The sequence below is a fragment of the Amia ocellicauda genome, chromosome 8 (assembly GCF_036373705.1).
Source record: "Amia ocellicauda isolate fAmiCal2 chromosome 8, fAmiCal2.hap1, whole genome shotgun sequence".
NCBI lineage: Eukaryota > Metazoa > Chordata > Actinopteri > Amiiformes > Amiidae > Amia > Amia ocellicauda.
In genome coordinates, this window is record NC_089857.1 from 32,568,914 (window position 1) to 32,592,806 (window position 23,893).

The window sequence follows — 23,893 nt, forward strand, 5'->3', positions numbered from 1 at the left end:
GGGTACTCCAGGACCGGTTTGAAAACCACTGGCTTAGGCTATAACCCATTGATTACAATAGTGTGCTGAATAATATAGGCCTATACAATATGTATGTTCAGTTAAGCAAGTTGTCTCTTTGTAAAATATGTTTTACTTTTGCTTCCACTGTTGGCTCCAATAAAAAAAACTCAATGTACATACTGGTTAAACTAAAGAAAAAAAATGTGTGTAAACATGCACTACATGTAGGCTTCTTCTGAATCTGCTGCTGCTGCTTAGCAAATGTAACAGTTACATTAGTATTACATAAATAGTCATGGAAAATCCAGCAATCTGCTTGACTTCTACACTTTTCCATTTCCCTGGGTCATTGAAATCATCAAAATAGCTTGTGCTTTGATATACTGTTCTACTTTTCATATGTACTTATATAATCAGAGTACTACATAAGATTTGTAGTTAGAATTTCATAAAACACCTCATAAGTATCACTATATGTACTGATTGCAACGTAGACATCAGTGGACAAATGCAAAAAGAAATGGTGTATATCATCTCCATTCAATATCATTCTGATGTCTGAGAACAGGAACGATTAATTGGACTCTGGCAAGTCTAGTGAGTCGATTCAGAGGATTATCATTTGATAAACTGATTCACTGAAATGGAAAAACTAAAACAGGGCTGACTCACTTTGGGGTAGTGACTATGTAAAATCATACTAAAGTGGTGTAGTTTGTAAAATCACAGTACAGTGTAGTGTGGTGTACCGTGGTATGAACACAATAAGACACTGACTGAAACGCAGAGAAACTGACAGACATACACACTAACAATAGGGCAGTGCTAAATAATAAGCAAGTATATGGGCTGTTGATATGGCTGCAACACTTTTGTCACTGAAGACACCTTTCTCGTCCCCTACTAAGTTGTTTTTTTTGGTTCCCTACACCACTTTAGAGGACCCCCTGTCCTGCTGATTTTTGTACCAACCAATATCATAATTGCTTAATTGATTCCTTAATTGAACTAACAATGCAATATAAGGCTCAATTATATAATTAAGAGCTCGGTTGGAACACAAAACAACAGGGTAGGGGGTCCTCCAGGACTGGTTTTGGTAACCCCCTGCCCTAAGACACTCCTTTTCTCCCTTGTGAAAATTTTGTGACTGGACTGATACAAGGACTGACAGCATACACTGACTGGCTGCTTGTGAGTGTTATTATATTAGTGTGCGTGGACAAAACACAGTGCACAGCAGACTGTAGTGTGTGGTAATGTGGTAACAACACAGTCAAGTTAAGTGTGGTGTACTGCACGCACACATTGGAGGTCTACCATGGTAACATCACAGTAAAGTGTGGTGTACCGTGGTAAAAACGCAGTAAAGTGTAGTGTGGTGTATTGTACACACACAGGAGGTCTACCATTATAAAAAAAACCCAGTAGCACTTCGAATCTGACTTCAGATTCCATAGGGATGTTTGTAATAAGCAAGCATTGCACGTTTTAATATTGGTGATGACAATATCACTAATAAAATGCTCCAAAAACCAAATGAGTTTGTTAAATGCATTCGCCTACCTAGCTCTGCAATACTTATTTACTTTGGCTAGCAATGCAGTAATAGCTTTCATCTAGTTGCACAACAGCAGTCGTTGTCCCTGTAGACTAATTAAATATATTTGTCATATGGGTTAAAAAAAAAGCCATGTGTTTCTCGAGTAACTGCGAGGCAGAGGCGCAGATCGAGGCGGAGACGCGGCGCTGGGCTGGATGCGAGCTGCGCGGCGCGGCGCGGCGGTCCTCCTCTGCCTGCAACCACGACTGCTTTCTACTCCATCCTTTCCCAGCCGCATTTTACACCAGCGGCTCTGCTTTACGTTTCATTGAGAGCGGGGTCCGTCTGCTTGGTCATGTAGACATTGGGAAAGAAGGAGATAAGAATGAAAATGCTTCGATTTCGCACTTCCAGCATCAGATCCTTAAACCAGGAGGTTCAGTGTAGCATCCGGCTGCTGGATGACTCGGAGATATCGTGCAATATCCAGGTATGGGAAATGCTGTTTCGGGTCTTTCTTTATTATTGCCGGGGGTTGCGTATCATTGTTTTTGTGTAAAGTTATGGAGGTGATTCACTGCTGTGCATTGACCAAAAGTGTCCCTTTCTGCGGTGAGGGATGTGGTGTGGCTGTTGAAACGCTGTATTGTTAGGCATGCTTGTTTACCAACAGCGCCAGTCATTCCCACTTAATATTGAAGCGTGAGGCGTAGTACACGACTTATTGCCATGTTTTAAATTAGCAGTTGAGCTATGGCCACATATGTGTTGATATTGTGATCATACTTAAGCAGGAGCAACTTATTGCGGATTTAAATGAGCTATGAGTGTCTCCACACGAACACAAAAACGCAGTGACAGCCCGTGGAAAAAGTGCTGCACTTGGCTGTACATTAATATAATGGTGGGTGTAGCACAGCTGACCCAAGTTCAGCACCAATGAAAGCTGTACGGGTTCAGTGTGCTTGTTGTAGTGATTGCATAGGACACTATCGTGAATTGTTCCACACTGTTCGTTATAATTGGTATATATGGTTATAGTTGGTTTCCCTTGATGCAATGGAGTTATCAACTGACATACATGATAATAAACTGTCTTCTTCCTCCCATTTAGATGGGTGTGGTTTGTGATCTGCTGTGGGTTACTTAGGTGGCCATAGTAGTGTGGGGATGCTGTACTGTGCCTGTAGTGTTGCAGAGCTTTTTTGACATCAAGACATGTGGTTTTTGAAGTGGAAGCTGAAAATCCATCTCGGTGAGCAGTTGTAATGTGAAATCAAAACTGATAATGCAGTGAACCCTTACAGTCTTAATGTCTGGCTCACTGCTGTCCAGATGTATTGAGATGTGCTTTTTACAAGAAATCAAAATGTGAAAAAATCACTCCAGACCAGAGAATGTTTATATACACCTATATTTTTAGATGCAGTTTGTGTGTGTGTGTGTGTGTGTATATAATCTAGTTATACTGTACGCCCTACTCTTACCTTCCCTTTACTTTTCTGCATGGTTTTGTTGGTAAGTCAAGATGCTATGATTCAATGGCAGACAGATGTACATTTTGAAATGTTTTAGGACCATATGTGTTGTCTATTTGTATATGTGAAGCAGCAGAACTGTTTTTAACCAGGCACTTTCAATTTTAAGTTTGTGATCAAGTTTCTACAGCCCTAGAAAATCACACATTGTGTAGGAGGCCTATCGCTTTAAGATACTGCAGTTTAATAGCGGGTGTTGTGTTTTGAGGCTTAGTTTTTGGTAGTCCCTATTAAACACAAGTGTAGAGGAAATGTGGAAGAAAGACGGGAGCAGGGAAAGATGTCTCCTTTGTTCAGTCCCTATCCTGAACTAGCTTGATACTTCCTCTGCCATGCTTGAAAAAAGCAGTGCCAAAGTTGGTATCGCCAGTGAAATAATGTCCCCTTCGGTCACTATAGGGCACTGTCTGAGTCAATTCACACATACTGGGTTTAATCAATGCACAAAGCAATGGGAGAATGGTTTCCTGAAGGGACACATTGATACTCCAGAAAGTCATAAGCGAGTGAGTTTTCAGCAGGTTCTTTAGGAGTATCGGAGCAAACCTGTTATTGCTTTGTCCTTTCCTGATTTACTGCTTAGCTCTGCATGACAGTATGCCAACCAGTTTAGTGATATTCCTGTTATAAGCTGTCATGCTGGTACTTTGTTTCGTACTATTTGGATATTATTGTCTAGTTAATGTAGACAACTCAGCTCAGATAAGCCATATACATTCTGCAGCAGTCGTGTTGTAGGTATATAGTTAATATTGTTATTCCACGGTGGTTTCTAATGTATAATTTATGATCATCCATGTAGACATAATTCATACCCACCATAACAATACTTCCATTTCAAAGAGATTTTTTTTCCCTATTGATTTAAGTTAGTCCTAAGAGAAGCACACCACTGTATTATACATAATTTGCATTATTATGTGAAAACAAAATACTAATTATTTAACAGTATACGCCATGCTTTTACATGCTTTACTGTTGTCATTAAAATAAAAAAGTAGCTTTTTCTGAAAGGATACTCAATTATATATTTTTTTAATATCTTGGGTGTAAAAATACAAAAATAATGTAAAATTTGTATACAGTGTTTGACATTCAACTTGTTTAGGACCTTCTTTATAACTAGCAGATTAGTTTTTCACATTTATCTTTCTGTCTTAAGAATATGGAAGCTTTTCTTCTTGCTTTTCTATGTAGAATATAACTATATATATTTTTGCAGTTATATAAGAGGTTTTTGTCTATAAACGAAATAATGTAACTATATAATTTCGTTGTCATTTTCCCTTCCAATAAAAAAGAAAAGGGTTATACCTGATTACATCTAGTCTGCATCATTTTGCTTTCAGCCATGTTAACCAGTTCAGGAGAAATGGCTTCTGCACAGAGCTTGTAAACCTTTCTTTCTGCAAGGTGTGACAGGGAAGCAAATATAATGTCAAGTATTCAGAAAGTCATTGGTGTTGCAAAGGAAACTGAGCACAGGCGACAATGTCTCATTGCCTCCAGTTCAGATATAATGAATTACATTTTGACATAATACCCAGTTATTTTGTCAAAGAAAAGTTTCATTACAGATGGGCTCAAAACCTCCCTAGGTACATATGCAACTGGACATGAAATGGATATGTTCATGTAAACTGCATTGTTAAGGCTCTGGTATTTCGGAAAAACTCACCAACCAGCTTGAAAGAGCTGACATCCTTAATACTGGGAACTGCTGGAAAGTACACTTGACAAATCATAAAAACCATTAGCTGTGTCAAGGTCAGATAAGAGTGTCCTAACTGCTTCAAAAACATGATGCTCTTTAGGTAATCAAATGCAGGTGAATAGACAATCAAGGACTAATCGCTCTCTCTTTTTTAAGGTCATATACCATCTATTTTTGACAGCTGTTTCCAGTCACTTCTTTCAACGTTCATGCATTGTTAAGGATGAATACTGGGGAGAGTATCGATCATTTCCACCTCAGTACAGTCTACTAAAGCACAGTCCACCGGAGAACAATTATTGTAACTTTGTTTAACAATTTAGACCCAATCCAGGTTGGTATTTGGCAACTCTGGTATTTTTGTTTTGGAAAAGCAGAGGCAGAATAATTTACATAATAAATTACTGACCCTTTTATTTGGTCTATTAGATCGATATTATACAGATGATCAACACTAGGCTATCTTATTTAAACATGCAATAGTACAAATGAGGCCCAGATGAGGTCAAATCTGGTGAGCTGCGACCCAAAAGCCGTAACATGATGGTCGGATAAAGCTTTGATTTAATCTAGATGTTGTTCTTAGGTGAGGTTTTATTTATTTTCCACTCCGGTGGAATTGTGTGAGGTACATCTTTGAAAGAACACACTTTTGATTGAACGGTTTATCATTGGAATTTGTATCCTTTTCTAAATAGTTTTGCGTTTGTGAGTTTGCTCTTGAGAACAAAACAGTTGTGCCAGAGTTCAATTCAACTTTGTGTGTCATTATCATTTAAGCTGATGAATGAACAAAAGGTAGCAAGATATCAAATGCTGAAGGTTAAAATCTGTTCCAAATTTCCAGGTAGGCATTTTAAATGACTGTGCCCAGTTTATTATTCTTACTGTCTGCAGTTGTTTACCTTTTATTTATCTTACAGTGCATGTGTCTGTAATGAGACACCTGCCCCCTACCAACCCTGCTGAAAGTGATTGTGCATGGCAGATTTCCACAAGCATTACTCTGCACCTGATGCAAGGAGCATGGCTCAATAACTCGGCATTAGAATAACAAAATAGGTGTAACAGCATGGTACAAAGCCTTATTTGATACAATCAGGTATTGCTAATTAATTGAGATTAAAGCATAGTGACTGAGATATTATATACTGGAGAAAATGAACAGATTCAGTGCAATGCTTCTGGCTGCTTTTTCAAGTTAAACGAAGTAAAACAATATTCTGGAGATGGTTCTATACAATTGTAGTATTGTTACAGTATGTAGGAAAAACAATTCTCCTTTGTGGGGAAGAAACCATTATAATGACTCCCCCATTTATCTGGATTGGGTGGAAAATGACGTGAGGAATGAAATGCACACACACTCACACAAAGAAATACTTCAATACACAGAGAAATATTTTCATGACAACCTTCTTATTTCATTGTGATGCTTTGAAACTAGACATTGCTAAATACTCTTAACAGCTTTCAAAACTAATTAGGTTTTGTCCCTGAAATGTATTCACAGAATATAACATTTTGTGCACATGGCCTTTCACTGAGGAGATAAGATGTATTAAATGTGACGTGTACGGACAAAAAAAGCCAACGCACAATGTTTTGATAAATAAAAATGCTCAAGCTCTATTTCCAGCAGCTTTGGTAAAAACAGTGTCCCTAACTTCCCTAACATAAGACTGTGATATACAGTCTAGTATGTGAAACACAATTACCTTTAAGAGGTAGTCTAGTCCTTGAGGTTGAATGGGTTTAACATCAGTCTCGTTAGGGACGGCACAGCTATTTTATTTTAAGTCCTAATCATCTGGAAGCTCTGGGTCCTACATTTCTGTTGCTTGTGGGGTTTTTAATACATCTAATATGCCTCATCCCCGAGTCTTACCCTTCTGCTGTCTTGTGAGGGACGGGATACTTGCTGCTACATGTCTTCTATAGGGCATAGGAGACTTGTATCATTACAAATGAGGTCTGGGAGTGTATTCTGGGAGGAGATTTAGGTGGGAAATACAGAGACTAGAAACTGGAATTAAGTGATACAGGGAGGTGAAGGTTCATGGTAAATTGGAAAAGAGAAATTGAAAGCTATTAAGGATTTCAAAATATCTTTCTTCTAGGGCACGCTGAGAAAATTTGTATAGCCGTATCACTTTTAATTTAAGCCTAATGACAACCACTGCCATTATCCTTTGCCACCAAGTGTTGTTATTATAAAAATCAAATGTGCATATCAGTTAATTAAAAAAGCGTTTCTATATTCCTTTCACAGTGGACTGATACAACAGAGTTATTACCTTTTGAAAAACAGTTGGTTGCTATGATGAATAATAGCGATTGTTAGCACAATCAAGAAAGTATAAAACAGTGATTACCCCTCGTGCTTCTAAAACTGTTTGCTGGTGAGAGTAGAAAAGAAGCATTAATCACTCGAGCTAATTTGCCATTCTGTTTGAAAGGACTGTGCAGGAATGTGTTTGAATGTATACTCATTATCCACAATGCAACATAGCAAAAATAGTGTCTTTATTCATATTCTATCAAAAGGGACCGTCATTTAAAATATGGGACAGAGAGTCATGTTATATAAATCTTTTTTTCCCTGAGAAAAGCAACATATGGTTAGTAAAATAATAATTTGTCCTCGTTTCATTCTCCACCCAATTACTGAAATATATAAAATATAGAATGCTTCCAATTATACCTGAGAAGACATAAATACTGTATCAGGCTTTATATTTTTTATTTTTTGGAAAGTTAGATTTTTTTTTTTTCTTTTACTGCAGTTAGGAAAAAATAAATCTACATAAGAATGATCTCAGTGTAAGCAGATTCTAACACTAACCAGAATAGCCAGTCCTTTAGACTGTTTTCACAATAACATATTTATTATAAAATGCGTCACACTAGAGAAGTATTTTTTGTGGGAATTTTGTCTCTTGAATTTCTCTCTAACCAAACTCTAACTAGACCTCCATTGTTTTCCCTCCCCTCAGTGAAGGCTAACAGCTGCTGTGCAGACTGCTAACAAATTATTTGGTTTGCTTTTGTACATGGTTTCGCACAAGAGCAGTAGCCAACTCTCAGGAGCCTCAGTGTTTTTATTGTTTGCAGTCTTGCTTACGAAGCTAGAAGTTGCCGAGCAATGCCAAGCAATAAACATTTCCACTCCCAGGCAGGAAAATAAAAGGGGTTTTGGTACCAAAACTAGAATTAATGAGTTGACACACTGAGGGACCATCTTCCTTAACACTTACATTTCATGATTACCATGATCAATGATATTTTCTGGCCTGTGAACCCTATGGAAGTTGCAGTGGGTTTACATAATTGTGCTGTGGTGTGGTTTGGTGGTTCAGAGCTGGTTTCAGGGAAGACTTGACAGCTGGAGTGTGAGTGGGGGTGTGTTAACCTCAACAGTACAAACAAAGCCTGTTTTTAGCCTCCTTTAAATCTTTTGGAACACAGCAATAATAGAGCTATTAATTATTTACTTCCTTCCCCCCCAAAAAAAAAGAATAATTAACACTTACTAACATCTGCACAATATCCACATACAGCTGTTCTAAAATGTATTGAGTAACAGATTTAACTATTTTATTTGAGGTTTCATTAAACAACTTACCTAGAAATTAAAAAGCATACTAGAGATATTGTTCAGGACAGATGAGTTCAATCAAAAAATAATACTGGAACCTAATCACTGACCCATAAATATTCTCATTTTCCCAAGAGCTCCACAATCGTGCGACAAGGGTAAAATCGCTATAAATGTACTAAGTCAAGGGGCTGGGACAATTAAATTTCAGTCCTACGGGAGATCTTCATTTACCTTTACAAATGTGGAGGTAATTCTAGCTAGAGAAGACAACCTCAAACCTTTTGATAAAGTGCTACTTAATTGGTCAAAACTGGTCTTTTGCTGTTGATAACTTTTAAAGGCTGTATGACTGTGCCTGTCTAGTAAAGACTTGGTTGTTGCTGACTTTGTATTTTGTTCTTTCACTATACTGCCCTGCAATGTATCTGTCGGACTTTGATTTTGCACATTGTCATTTTCAGTCTATGCATGACTGAAGCACATTATGGCTTTGAGATTGCTTTTTCATACCTAATGTTTCCATCACTACCCAACCACTAAATCATGTAAGCCACTCCAAATGTGTAGGCCTTTAGGCTTTTAGGTATTGAGGGTGCAAACCACTTTGGAGGTCTTATGAAAGCAACTTGATACCAACTGAAACATTCCCGGGCTATGTGGATGGGCAGTATATTGATGTGTTGGTGGCACTGTTGGTTGGAAAGTTCATCTTCAGACAATGACGAGTCCATCAATGGAATATGAACAGTTTTGTTTGATTTTATGATAGTTTCTGTCAACGTTTTGGTTTCATCAGCTGAGTGTAATAGAGTGAAATCACCCACCGCTGACCTTTCCCTGGCTGCTGGCAGTGATTGTTCTGTGACACCTCGAGAAAGCTTTCCTTGCCCTGAGGTGAATTACCAGACAGGTTTAATTTGTGGAGTCAGGGGATCATAAATATTATTAAGACATACACATTTCCACTATTTCATGTCAGCCTTCCCCACCCCTTTTGTTTCAATGTCAGCATTTTATGAATTAGATCAGAATAATTGAGAATACTACTGGTTTAATTCAGAGAGGTACGCTGGTTGTCTTTACAGGGATAGTACTGCTGAATATGATTTTATTTTATAAACCTTCTCTACAGTTTCTAGCCACAAAGGTATTTTTTTAATCATTCCTTCATTGTTTTCTTCTGACTGTTGTGGAAATGAACAGTGAACTTTGATTATTTACTTGAGTTTTGAAATCTTGGTCATATTAGTACCTGCTCTGTAATTACTGCAGATTGGATAGTAGGCCTATCGCTTTAAGATACTGCAGTTTAATAGCGGGTGTTGTGTTTTGAGGCTTAGTTTTTGGTAGTCCCTATTAAACACAAGTGTAGAGGAAATGTGGAAGAAAGACGGGAGCAGGGAAAGATGTCTCCCTTGTTCAGTCCCTATCCTGAACTAGCTTGATACTTCCTCTGCCATGCTTGAAAAAAGCAGTGCCAAAGTTGGTATCGCCAGTGAAATAATGTCCCCTTCGGTCACTATAGGGCACTGTCTGAGTCAATTCACACATACTGGGTTTAATCAATGCACAAAGCAATGGGAGAATGGTTTCCTGAAGGGACACATTGATACTCCAGAAAGTCATAAGCGAGTGAGTTTTCAGCAGGTTCTTTAGGAGTATCGGAGCAAACCTGTTATTGCTTTGTCCTTTCCTGATTTACTGCTTAGCTCTGCATGACAGTATGCCAACCAGTTTAGTGATATTCCTGTTATAAGCTGTCATGCTGGTACTTTGTTTCGTACTATTTGGATATTATTGTCTAGTTAATGTAGACAACTCAGCTCAGATAAGCCATATACATTCTGCAGCAGTCGTGTTGTAGGTATATAGTTAATATTGTTATTCCACGGTGGTTTCTAATGTATAATTTATGATCATCCATGTAGACATAATTCCCACTTAATATTGAAGCGTGAGGCGTAGTACACGACTTATTGCCATGTTTTAAATTAGCAGTTGAGCTATGGCCACATATGTGTTGATATTGTGATCATACTTAAGCAGGAGCAACTTATTGCGGATTTAAATGAGCTATGAGTGTCTCCACACGAACACAAAAACGCAGTGACAGCCCGTGGAAAAAGTGCTGCACTTGGCTGTACATTAATATAATGGTGGGTGTAGCACAGCTGACCCAAGTTCAGCACCAATGAAAGCTGTACGGGTTCAGTGTGCTTGTTGTAGTGATTGCATAGGACACTATCGTGAATTGTTCCACACTGTTCGTTATAATTGGTATATATGGTTATAGTTGGTTTCCCTTGATGCAATGGAGTTATCAACTGACATACATGATAATAAACTGTCTTCTTCCTCCCATTTAGATGGGTGTGGTTTGTGATCTGCTGTGGGTTACTTAGGTGGCCATAGTAGTGTGGGGATGCTGTACTGTGCCTGTAGTGTTGCAGAGCTTTTTTGACATCAAGACATGTGGTTTTTGAAGTGGAAGCTGAAAATCCATCTCGGTGAGCAGTTGTAATGTGAAATCAAAACTGATAATGCAGTGAACCCTTACAGTCTTAATGTCTGGCTCACTGCTGTCCAGATGTATTGAGATGTGCTTTTTACAAGAAATCAAAATGTGAAAAAATCACTCCAGACCAGAGAATGTTTATATACACCTATATTTTTAGATGCAGTTTGTGTGTGTGTGTGTGTGTGTATATAATCTAGTTATACTGTACGCCCTACTCTTACCTTCCCTTTACTTTTCTGCATGGTTTTGTTGGTAAGTCAAGATGCTATGATTCAATGGCAGACAGATGTACATTTTGAAATGTTTTAGGACCATATGTGTTGTCTATTTGTATATGTGAAGCAGCAGAACTGTTTTTAACCAGGCACTTTCAATTTTAAGTTTGTGATCAAGTTTCTACAGCCCTAGAAAATCACACATTGTGTAGGAGGCCTATCGCTTTAAGATACTGCAGTTTAATAGCGGGTGTTGTGTTTTGAGGCTTAGTTTTTGGTAGTCCCTATTAAACACAAGTGTAGAGGAAATGTGGAAGAAAGACGGGAGCAGGGAAAGATGTCTCCTTTGTTCAGTCCCTATCCTGAACTAGCTTGATACTTCCTCTGCCATGCTTGAAAAAAGCAGTGCCAAAGTTGGTATCGCCAGTGAAATAATGTCCCCTTCGGTCACTATAGGGCACTGTCTGAGTCAATTCACACATACTGGGTTTAATCAATGCACAAAGCAATGGGAGAATGGTTTCCTGAAGGGACACATTGATACTCCAGAAAGTCATAAGCGAGTGAGTTTTCAGCAGGTTCTTTAGGAGTATCGGAGCAAACCTGTTATTGCTTTGTCCTTTCCTGATTTACTGCTTAGCTCTGCATGACAGTATGCCAACCAGTTTAGTGATATTCCTGTTATAAGCTGTCATGCTGGTACTTTGTTTCGTACTATTTGGATATTATTGTCTAGTTAATGTAGACAACTCAGCTCAGATAAGCCATATACATTCTGCAGCAGTCGTGTTGTAGGTATATAGTTAATATTGTTATTCCACGGTGGTTTCTAATGTATAATTTATGATCATCCATGTAGACATAATTCATACCCACCATAACAATACTTCCATTTCAAAGAGATTTTTTTTCCCTATTGATTTAAGTTAGTCCTAAGAGAAGCACACCACTGTATTATACATAATTTGCATTATTATGTGAAAACAAAATACTAATTATTTACTTGAGTTTTGAAATCTTGGTCATATTAGTACCTGCTCTGTAATTACTGCAGATTGGATCTAATTTATGATCATGAAAGATGAGCCAGTGTTGATTTTCATTTTTGTTTTCTTAGTATTACTCATAAGCAGTGTTGAACTCCTCCGGCCCTTTTTAGATGGGGATTGTATAATTAATGAAGCTGACTTATCACCCTTTAGGGCATCAGTATCTAATGATGCTGATTCTGATGTCTTGGTTTGAGCAGCATTCCTGCGCATGTAGTCCTTGTCTAATATCTGTCCCCTTGTGCTGTCACATGGTCCCAGCAGATTACAGATAGGGTGCGGTGGTGGCTGCTGAACTGGCCAACCATGAAATCAAGTCACTCATACCAGGACAAATGAATGCCTTCCATCGCATATCTGTAAGAAGCCATACTGACTTACCGTGCAGGCATGATGCTGTGCTGGTAGCTGCATGTTTGCGCAGCCATCCCTCCCCAGGTCTTCACCCTTCTAGGGCCAGAAATCGCCTCAAATCCAGAAGAGCCAACGATGCATCTGAAATCTGATGACTTTGATGTCCAGGAAGAAGGTTTTCCCAGCAGCAAGAAATTGGATCCTGCCCAATGATCAGTTTTAGTCTATCCTGTGCTTTGTACAGTATGTTCTTTCTAAAAACAAAACAGACCATTTTTTATCAAATAAATTAAAAACCGTATCCTGAAATAGCCCTTAGTGCTTTGTTTTTGTCATATTTTTATCTCCTGGTTTCACCTTGTCTATAAAAAGATAAGAGATACCGCACTCAAATTTCTAGGACCTAAGGGGTTCTGTTTGTACTGCTAAAAATACCTTTGTTTCTATTTTTTACACTTCATTAATATTTATATGAATATATCAATTTATGGTTTTATTTCTTCTTTTGTATCTTCTTGCTTTTTAATAATGATTTAACCAATCAAATGGGACTTCTCAGGTTCTCTAACAGATTCACTAATAGTCATGTTGTTTCTGTCTAGTGGAAATATATGAAGTTGGGCCAGAACCAAGGTTATGCAGTTTATATATCTGCCAGAGGTTTGGAAGATGCACGTCTAAGACGAGTCTAAGATAAACTGTAAGTGAATGGCTTGTGATATTTATTGTAGACTCTGTTCAACTTTACCCTTTCAATAAAATCTTACCTATTACAATATATTATATAAATCAAGTTTTCATGTTAGATACAGAAACATTGGCGATGTGATACTCTTGTCAAATTGTGTCCTGGAGGAAAGTGATTCCACACATTGATTCAGTATGTTATTCAAACAAGTGCTTTTCTGTCCTAAACACATTTGTACTTATTGCATTATAGTATGTCCTTTGGTTGCAACATTTTATTTACACATCTATGTATGTCTGAAATTCTGAATCTTATCATACTAACTTTCAACTTGTACGCTTTTGTCTTTTGGGGGCTACATTAACTAGCTTCACGTTAACATTGCATTATCACATCTCTTTGGTTTTGATTGAACTACCCTTAAAAACACAACAACAAATAGAACAATAGAACAACAAAAGACATTTACATTTTAAGATGTCATGTAGCATAATGGACATAAGTACATATTCAAGATCAATAGAAAGCATTACTAATGTCCTCATTCCGTTGGAAGGTTTATGATAATGTCACCATAACATCTAAGGGGAGATTAAGAATTCCTGTGAAACCTTATAACAAGGACATATCTGGAACTTAAATATTAAGTTGATATTAATCTCAAGATTGTTAAGGAATATGAAGTAGGCCCTCTATCTGTCAGTTTTGCATGTAGCTAGATACTGGTAAAGCCAAACGGTGGGAAAGGATCTCCAAAGGTTGATGTTTTACACTTAAAAAATGCTTTTAAGCCAATTACACTTACATCCTGTCCATAATGGATGCTAATTCAATTGAAAAAGCATCAGACAGTAGAAGAAATCGAATTTCCCATTTACTGCAATGCCAAGTAGACAGAGCAGTTAACGGTTTTGCTTTCCTTTAAGCAGGTCACATTTCTATCTTTGATTCTAGTCTTGAAACTTGAAAATGCATAATTAAATAAAGATGACGTGCAATTTTCATTCAGCATTTAACCAGATAATGGGGTAGTGCTGTAAAATCGTCCGAGTCAAAATGTTACTCTGCTATGCAGGAAGGAAAATGCTCAAATTAATCTAATTGTTTAGAATTATTCAATTTTATTGAAAGGTTAAAGTCAAACAGTGTCTACAATAAATAACACAAGCCATTCGCTTACAGTTTCTTAGACTTGTCTTTATCCTGCTTCAGGGCTTCGACAATATGATCATGTTCTGATAAAAACTGAAGAAAGCAAATCTTATCTCACAATTGTTAAAAATAATAATATAGATTCTTGTCACTGATCTTTGATCTCTCAGATTAAACTATTATACTTCCTTAGGAAAAGTTTTTCAAAACTCACTACAAAATAAATCCTATGTATTAGCAAGTAGCAAATTAGCAATACATTTCTTCCTCAAATTGGCCTTTCTGTATCTAATTGATTGTACAATAAATAGTTTTCACTGAATATTCCTATATAAATAAAATGTTTAAACATGAATGCAGAAGAATGAAAGCTTAATGAAGATTTATTTTTCTAAAAGGGCTTTAGTCTAAAATGCTAACATAAGAAAGTGACAGACAGCATTATCAAAATGCATTATAATGCAATATAGTTTTTGTTTCTGTAATACTAATGCGAAGCTTAGTTTTGGATCAATAACAGGCAACATTAATGGTTGACAGATTGTTCAGTAACAACTCATGCTTTTTAACTGTGTTTTACTTTTGTGATTACTTTTTTTTCCCTCATACTCAAGTCAAAAAGCTACATTTAATTATTCCGATAAACAAACAACAATCTGACTCGTTAACATAACAATTACTAGACATAATCCTCCTTAAATATTGTCAGTGACAAAACTATGAATACATTGACTAACAAAGTAATAACCTTAACATTGTGCTTTCCAGTATGTGTCTGTTAGAAATTTGGCTGACATTTTCTTTCAGTTCACATATTGAGCTGTAGCCTGTTCATTGATTTGATGCCAATGCCTCACTAGCAGAAATGTTGTGAAACTTCTGTTGTCTGTGGGGAATGATGTATAAAAGACTAGTAGATACACAGAAGCTTAACCCTCAATCCGGTGTTGAGTAATACTGTGTAGAATTGTAAAAGAACATTTTTATAAGATTAAGTATTAGAAATATACCTTACGTTCTCTAGGGGAAGAGTCAGTTGAATACAAATACAATACATGTATATTTAATGAGTCTACAAACAGAGACATTTAGTAAAAAGATGGCAGACCATGCAACCTATGTGCTTATTATTGAGGGACTATTCATCAAGGGTTTTGCACCAATTTGCATCTTGCAATTTGCCTAAAAGGAATACAAATACAAATTAACTGTACAATTAATGAAAATGAACTTACTCACAAACCGCATCTTTAAATCGAACTGCACCATGACTTGTGCATTAACTTCCATTAGTTTTATTTAAGTGAGAAAATGTGTTGGTATAAGTGTTAAACCCAAGACAAATACGGGCCATGGATTTCAGTAATGGACTAAATTCATGTCAGTCTAGAACAGTTCACGAATGTAGAGTAGAGAAGCACACGTGGGTTTGCAGTTTTTTTTTTACCAAGCTTTGCTGAATTGCTACAGTGCTGGCTGTGGCCTGACGAAGCCTTGATGCTGAATTAATTTCTGAAAAGGCCAGGCAGCGTTACTCTTCTGTGAAAACAACGGCTGTCTTCCTTATTTTTAATAATGAAGTGATGCTGTAGACACACTATTATAACTATCTACATCTATTCATGGTTATTCCATTGAATTCATCTTACATGCTGCGGCCTACAAAACTAATCCAGCTTGGTGTCTCTTTTTCTTTATTTTTCTTTTTTCTTTTTGTTCATCATACAGCATCAGGGCCTGTGAAACAGGGATTTGTTCAAATGAGAACTAAAAACATGCCTTAGGGATACATTAAGTTAGCCCTGATTAGTCTGACAATCTGGTGGCTTTATAATGCTTTATAATGTGTTGATGGGAGTGTTGAAATCTAAATCTAAAAAACCTGAAATGGTATTTTTAAGCGCATAGCAATCTTCTCATTTAATTTAATTTCTTTACTATGTATCCTGTTTTCCTGGGGCGGTCCTGTTACTCCCCTCCTGACACGGCATATAAAATTAATTTCATTTTTGCAACCTTTGTGAGTTTCTCCATAAACTATTCTCAGCTGCCTCTGTATTGTGGTGTCTGCCCACAGTTATTTAAGTGACACAGTGGGATTTCTCCCTTTCTCATTTTGCCCAATCAGTCAATTAGCCCTCAACCCAGACAGATTCCCCCAGCCAGTGGGCAACTCATAGTCTCATTGTCTCTCACAATAGTAACAATATTCTGTGCAGGGTAAGTAGTGAAAGAACCTGGTATGGTTCTTCTTAAACTATAATGTCTAACACACCAGGGATTACTTCCTTGAAAACTGATAGCGGTGCCGATGCCAAAAGCTGAAAATGACAGCACTTAGTGAGAGACAAGGTCAGTTGTTTGTCATGTTATGCCCTCTGAAAGTTGTAGTGCTTAATAAATCACTTTTGTGAAACCAGGAAAATTGTTTTTGATTTTCCTGACGGCTTCTGGTGATGACAGAGTTCAACGGAATACTGATCTGTCAACATACCACCAAGAAGGCCCAAAAGGCTTTTACAACTTGACATAGTTCAATTCCTTATCATTTAAACCTATTGAAGGTTCGTGGTCATGACCGGACAGCTTCTTTTGTTTTATGCATGATTTTTGTAATGCAACATTTTGGTTTTAACAGAATTTATGGGAAGCTTGAAGCTAAAATATATTCCCTGTTACAATTTTTATATGGAAATTTCAATTTATCCCTAAGGTTTGTTTGTACATTTTTTGTACAGAAGGCTAAACAGTTTCCAAATTCAGCCATTTCCCTATAATGTCCGTAGTCCTTTCTGTATACTACCAGCATTGTTTTGAATGTATTACAGTGACAAACTACGACAGAGTTTAAAGGTGTTGAATAGGTTTTTGAATGGGCATTGCGTTTTATTGTGGGAATGGAGTACTGTGAATATGAATGACAAGAGTCTCTATTGAACAGAAGCATGCTCTTCATATAAGTCTATACTTACGCATGCCATTGACACTGTATCTGCTGGTGGCATTTTAAACTTTAAATATGCTGTACAGGGAAGGATTATTACTACTTAAGGTATCAAATTGGAAGGCATGTGTGGCCTGTGTTTTGGGTCGGAACATTTTAACATAATAATAAAACAAGATCACAACAGTATTTGGAGATTAGTTTGTTCGGTAATTTATTTTGGCGAATCTGTTACTCACTGCTTCAGGTGTTTTGGGCATTATCTTTCTTGCTTTATATTAATGAGACAGGATTACTCTTTACTAACTCATACTGCAATTCAATCTAGGTTGTTGCTAGTGGCTTTGCCTCAAACCTTACTTTCAACTCTCACCACAGGCTTTCTGTAGGGTTCAGATAAGGAGATTTAGGCCTGGATTAAATCAAAACCTCAACCCACCCATCACTTTTGAATGTTAAACTTGTCACTTGTTGGCAGTTATTTGTTTGCTAGAGGGTCCTGGCATCTACCTAATGGAAAACTGCCATCAAGTAATGGGTTTGGGAATTTGACTGTGATTTGAAGTTTTGATTGAATGTTGCCCTTAGCTGGTAATTCCTGCTTCTAATCCTCTACTTCTGAGATTACTCTTATATAGATTCTGAACTGAAATATCCTAGTAATAGGTAAGTATATAATTAAAGATGCCAATCAGAAATATTAATCTCATATCAATAGCTTATATTCAATGTATTAGTTATGGTATTAACTATGTATATACATACCAGAAAGTTGAATAATAGATGCACTTCATACTAATCCCAGTGTCATGTTTTTGTGAATATATAATAAGTGAAAGTTCAAAAAAAGATTAAGTCATTATGCAGTTTAACTAACCGGCTGTAGATTAAGTGTGGGTTTGTAATTTTATTAGTGGATGAATATGTTGTTTTCTTCTGTTTCCCATATTCTAATTTTCATATTCTGGAGATTTCTTCTTCAAATGAAAACGATAGAAAGGAATGGGTTTTATTTTAATGTGGTTCCAGAAACAACCTAAAAAGAGGCATGCTGGATTTTGTCACAATATTTTATATTTATGAATATACATTTAATTGTATGCTTTCAGCTTCTGACGTAAGTTATGTTACCTAAATATTCAAAGAATTGTGAAAAACATGTTTTTCTTCTGTGTGATTATTGTGCCCAATTATGATATCACATTAGCAGGCAGATGCAATCTTATTAAGATAGATGTGGAGTGTGTGTACTCATCCCTGGAGTGTATTAGTGTGTGCACATCCTTCTGGTACATTGGACTTGTGTTATGGCATGTTGTCTGGTGTTTAGAAATTTATTCTTAGATTTGTTTAGGCAGAGATGGGGGTTGGGCAGTCAAAGTCAGGTCAGAACTCACCAGAAGCAATAGAAATAGATTTGTACTGTTTTCAATGTGTTTGCATATGTTGGCTGAAATTATTGATCTAATCCAACAAATAGACAGCATATCTAAATGGCAACATGTCTGGTTCTAACAGGTTCTATATATAAACCATTGTTCATTTTAAGTTGCATTTAGCTACATTTTGCAGTTAGGTATGAAGGAATACATATCAAACAATTTTTTTTTTTATTAAGGCACAAGCCTATGGAAGACCTGTTTAGTTCATCTACACCTTCAGTAAATCAAATCTAGTTAGATTTCAATCTAGCCTCTTTGTTACTGAACCCAGACTTTCAACACAGCACCACCATAAGCAGGCCATGCAAATATGTTTCCATACTCTCTTGAATTTGCTCTTAAATTCATCCTACCCCTGACCTACATCTAGGTTTACTTTTTGCACTCATCACACAAGAGACTTAAATCTGTAGCTTGAAACACAAAATCATTAAATATGTAGACTACACGCAGAGTGCTTCAAGTCAGTTTGCTTCCCTAAATTAATTTGTGTTCTGGAAGACATAATTTAGTATATTCATTGTTTCAATTACTTTATATATTTAGTATAGTTTCATGGTATTAAAGACTTTTCTAACTTTGACACAAAACCACTTTTGTTTTGTGTGTTCCACGAGATTAAGCCCTTTATTCTACAGTGAACTGTCATTTCTGGAACACATCTATACATAGTAACTGTCACACTGGAATCAAATACAGACGAGACTCACTGCTCTTTGTTGCACCGTATATATATATATATATATATATATATATATATATATATATATATATATATATATAATATTTTTTTTTAATGTTCACTTACTACTAAGTAAGTGAACAGTATAGTCTGCTAAAAATTCACAGATGTATAATTCATTCAATTTGGATCTAGGCATACAGGGTAATAATGTTAATAATTGAAGAGCATTGAAAAGAAACTGCTTTATTGTAAACTGGAAACTCAAGTGAGGTGAGGGATGGAAAAGTGACATGGATGATGGTATTTAAATATTCTAGGAAGAGTTTTACTGATGTAGCACGCAAAGAGCAAGAGACATATTCAGAAAATAACATAGTATTGTCTCATTATTTGAAGTATTTTAATTTATGTAAAAAAGTCATTCCAGGATATTGTACCTAAGACAAGCAACCTTAAAAGAATTGTGAAGAACTTATCTTTGATTAAAAGGATGTAGAAAAGGTACATTTGAAATACGAGGCATCAGCATGAACCTGCTGACAGGAAGCTTTTCCCAGCTCCCTTCTTCTCAGCCTTTCTGTTGGCGTGCGTGAGGAAGGCCCTGCGCTCTGCGTTCTGGCACATCACTGTGGCATTTCAGGGAGATTGTCACATTCATTTTAGAAGCCAGCTGAGGGATCCTGTGTTGTTGATAATATTCAAGAAAAAAAGGAAAAACAGGCTTTCAGTAATAAATCAAGACTAACAGTCCTCCCAGAAGGTTTTTCATTCTTCTCTTTAGGGAAGCCATAGGAAAAAATAAACAGCACAGCCACTATTGGAAAGCCCAGCTGTTACCATCAACGACAAACAGCCTTCAGCAATGATTTTTTTTTTTGAATGGTTGTTGCACACAGAAACCCTCATTGACATCATGTCACCATGATGATCATACAGTGACTCGGGAGAATTACATGCTGCTGTAATATCCCAGTCACTTACACTGTCATGCAATTAAACCATGTTACAGGCTTTAGTCAATGCTGCCTTTTGTTCCACTTGTTGTTTTTAATGATGCCAATCATCATGTCGTCGTCGTCTTTGTTAACCTGTTATTTTACATGATTTCCCCTAACTCGATATGCAAATCATATTTTCTATCTGTACAGATATGCAATTTTTCTTTGTCTTGGTGTATGGTTTATGAAAACAATACAAACACAATACAGATACATGGAAGCTGCATTTCAAGATAATTAGTTAAGTAAAATGTAATGGAAGGACAAATGGCCTACACTCAGTGCTTGATCATTTATCCATTAGGCAGTACAGGCTTGTACACAGAGCAAGAGCTGAATTATTTATTAATGCTGCATTATCACTATCCTGCATCTGGCTTCCTGTGGATGGCAGAAACGGCATCACCAGGTGACTAAACTGACACTGCAAAGAATGATACATGTGCATATTTAATTTGTCCAGCTCGCAGGCAGTTGTTACAAATAGCACATTGAATGGGTTTGCCGGCAGTGACGAAAGCAGAGGTTACACACACTCAATTTAAGCTTATTATCTGCTTAAAAGGGCCCATCAAATGCTCATTTATTTAGATGTATTCTATCACAAGATTTAAAGAGAGCATAGTGCTCACTGAGTAACAATCTGTTTTTGCATATATCCTAAATATATTTTGGATTTGCAGCTAATTTGTGTTTGTAAATCATTCATGTCAGGGTGTTTCTTCGTACGTGTAGCATTTTGTGAGCTGTACGTTACTTTATTTATAATGCTTTTGACTTCAACCACGTCATTGTATCTGATTGTACTTGCCTGTAGATACTGATCCATTTTTAAAGAAATGAGATGTGAAGGAATAAGTACATTTACAGTTAATCCAAACACTCAGCAGTCCCCTGTGCGGTGATTCACCATCTCAAAAAAAAAAAAGTTTCTCCTGATCCAGCTGTCTTAAAAAAAATTCTCGACAGCATCTCACAGTAAAGATTTCTACTTAACCACTATCCACTGATCCATACTGTGGAATCGGTATACTGAAGCACTGCTGACAGTGACATCCTTTCTCGATATACAAAGTTAGTCATTCCAAAATCTGTTCATACACAGGGCCAGTGGTGCTTCAGGTTTTCAGATAGTAGTTTTAGAGGCATTTGCTGAAAATGAAGTGTTGCGCCTTGGAGGAAAAAAGAAAAAAGCCTTCCACACCTGCACACGATTAAACACGGCTATAAATCTTTACTGGATTCCCACTTTAGCACCTGGTTATAGGTTAAGAGGTTTCCATTTGACTGAACAGAGCATCTAGACATTAACAAATTGGTGTATACATTTAGTAACTTGAATTCTTATGTTGTTTTTTTATTTTACTGCTGCTGGATATAAAACGATCAGGAATATTTGTATTAAATGAGAAAAAAGTATATATACTGAAGTGAAGTTTGTAGAGAACTACATATTTCATTTCGCAATCTTAATTCAGTTGATTCAATTATGCAATTTTACTTTTAATGAATCTTGTACACAACTCTCTGCCAGCAATCAACATATCTTCATGTAAACCTTACATAACAAATATTCCAGCATTTCCAAAACAGCGAATAATACCTTATGAATCCATATGAAATATACCTGAACTGATGGTAAGTGCGTTTCCTAAAGCCATTTCTTTTAAATAATAAAAGATTGACTTGTGATTAGGGTCAGCTTAACATAGTGTAAGAAAATGATTTATGTCTCTAATTCTACAGAAAGCTGTTTTCGTTGCTCTGCTACTCTTGCAGCTCAATGCTATGTTTGGTCGTTCAGAGAAACAAAAAGCAGTAACCAAAGCTGCAAGGGGTTATGCAAGGAGTTGTCAGCTAATGAGCAACTGGCATCTTAACTGTGTCAAATAAGGTCTTTCTGTGTATTTAATTACATTTCTACAGAGCTCTGGTGGAGTGTGCTAACCTCCCCATTGTAACGGACTGTTGTATCAGGGCTTTTATCTTGAGCTCACCAGAGAAGGTCTTACTGTCTGATTAACCTCTTTGGGATTGGCAGAAGTTATAAGTCCTGATTGGTCATTCAATAAGTCAATTAATGGCCCGGGACAGACATTTTTGCAGTCCAAAGTCTATTTGATAGGGCTACAAAACATCAGTAGTAGTTTGAAAGTTTGCCTCACTATTCTGTCAGGCCTGCAACAGTACAACAATGTCTGTGCAGGGTTTTATCTTTTGAAGATATTAATCTGCATATGTTATTTTGAAGCTTGCTCCAATACAATCAACATTTCAGTGCTTCTGATGCAACTATAATTCATGGAGTTGTCTTGCTTCTGCTTCTGTAAAATTAAGAAAGTAAAGATTATGAATTATCCCTGAATCTTTCATTTGTAGGTGAAGAATGTTTCTGATTTTTAATTATCCTGGAACTAATAGTGATTCTGATATAGATCAAATATTTGTATATAAGTAAGTGTGTAAGCCTGTTGAATTGAGTATGAAGGTGTACTAATAGATCTCATCTCCTGACAGAGGATTGTTGTTTCAAGTGGATCTGAGGGGCTTGTGTTACAACAAGGAGTAAATGATCCGAGTAAGAGCCAGAGGCAGGCACTTTGATTTAAAAATACAAAACAATAAAAAGTTCAATGTTTTACACCAGGGGTGGGATCTGTGTGGCGTGGGCTGCAATATAGAGTGTAATGTACATCATTAAAAGTCAGGGACTAGATCAAGTAAAATAGTTTTAAAAGTATTCCCAATAGTCATGCCATGCAAAGATACTACCGTTTGTAATGCTTATATAAATATGAACATGAACATATTCAGGTAGTTTATTTTAAAAAACATGTACACATGGTAAACCATTATGTTTTTTTAAGCATTTAAAATTATTTGCAACTTGTAAGTGTAAGATCCTAGGTTTCATAAAACATGTGTTTAGCATATTAATATTCAGAGTTTGTAGGACAATAAAGGGTGATTGTGTTAAAAATTGAATTCAAGGTTGACATTGAGTTCACTTCAATCTAGCCTGAAATCTCTTCTAGAGTTTCCTTTTAACACCTTGGTTGATCTTTTCTTGCCTCATGGGTGTATAGAGATGATGGCGTTTTTTCTCTTTTGGAATAGGTTATTCTGTTTCTGAGGAGGAATGGGAAAACATCACAGGTGTACACGAATCAGAAACACAGGAGCTAGAGATATTCCTGGAGAGAGCAAGCGGATGAATCGAGCTTGTGCTGTAATATTCACATTTTATTTTCCTCTTACAATACAGATTGTATTTGAAACAAAAAAGGCAGCTAACCTTAAAAAGGGTTGTTTTTTATGTTTCAAATTATAATACCTGTTTTCCTGGAGTAAGGCATCAGGTTTTGTCTTTGTGTTTGTTGTTTTTGAGAGAGTTCATCAACGACAGACTCAATGATGTTTTGAAAAGCACAAACAATGTCCTGTTTTCA

At 36.6% G+C, this 23,893-nt stretch overlaps 1 protein-coding gene across 1 annotated transcript in view; it reads left to right on the plus strand.

The window, feature by feature from the left end:
- The first annotated feature begins 1,751 nt into the window (after window positions 1-1,751).
- The window catches only part of frmd3 (FERM domain containing 3), a 71,130-nt gene continuing 48,988 nt past the window's right edge, over window positions 1,752-23,893 (plus strand). The window contains exon 1 of the mRNA XM_066711093.1: window positions 1,752-2,036. Coding sequence (XP_066567190.1) covers window positions 1,932-2,036 — 105 coding nt within the window. The 5' untranslated portion in view covers window positions 1,752-1,931. The remainder of the gene's footprint in view (window positions 2,037-23,893) is intronic.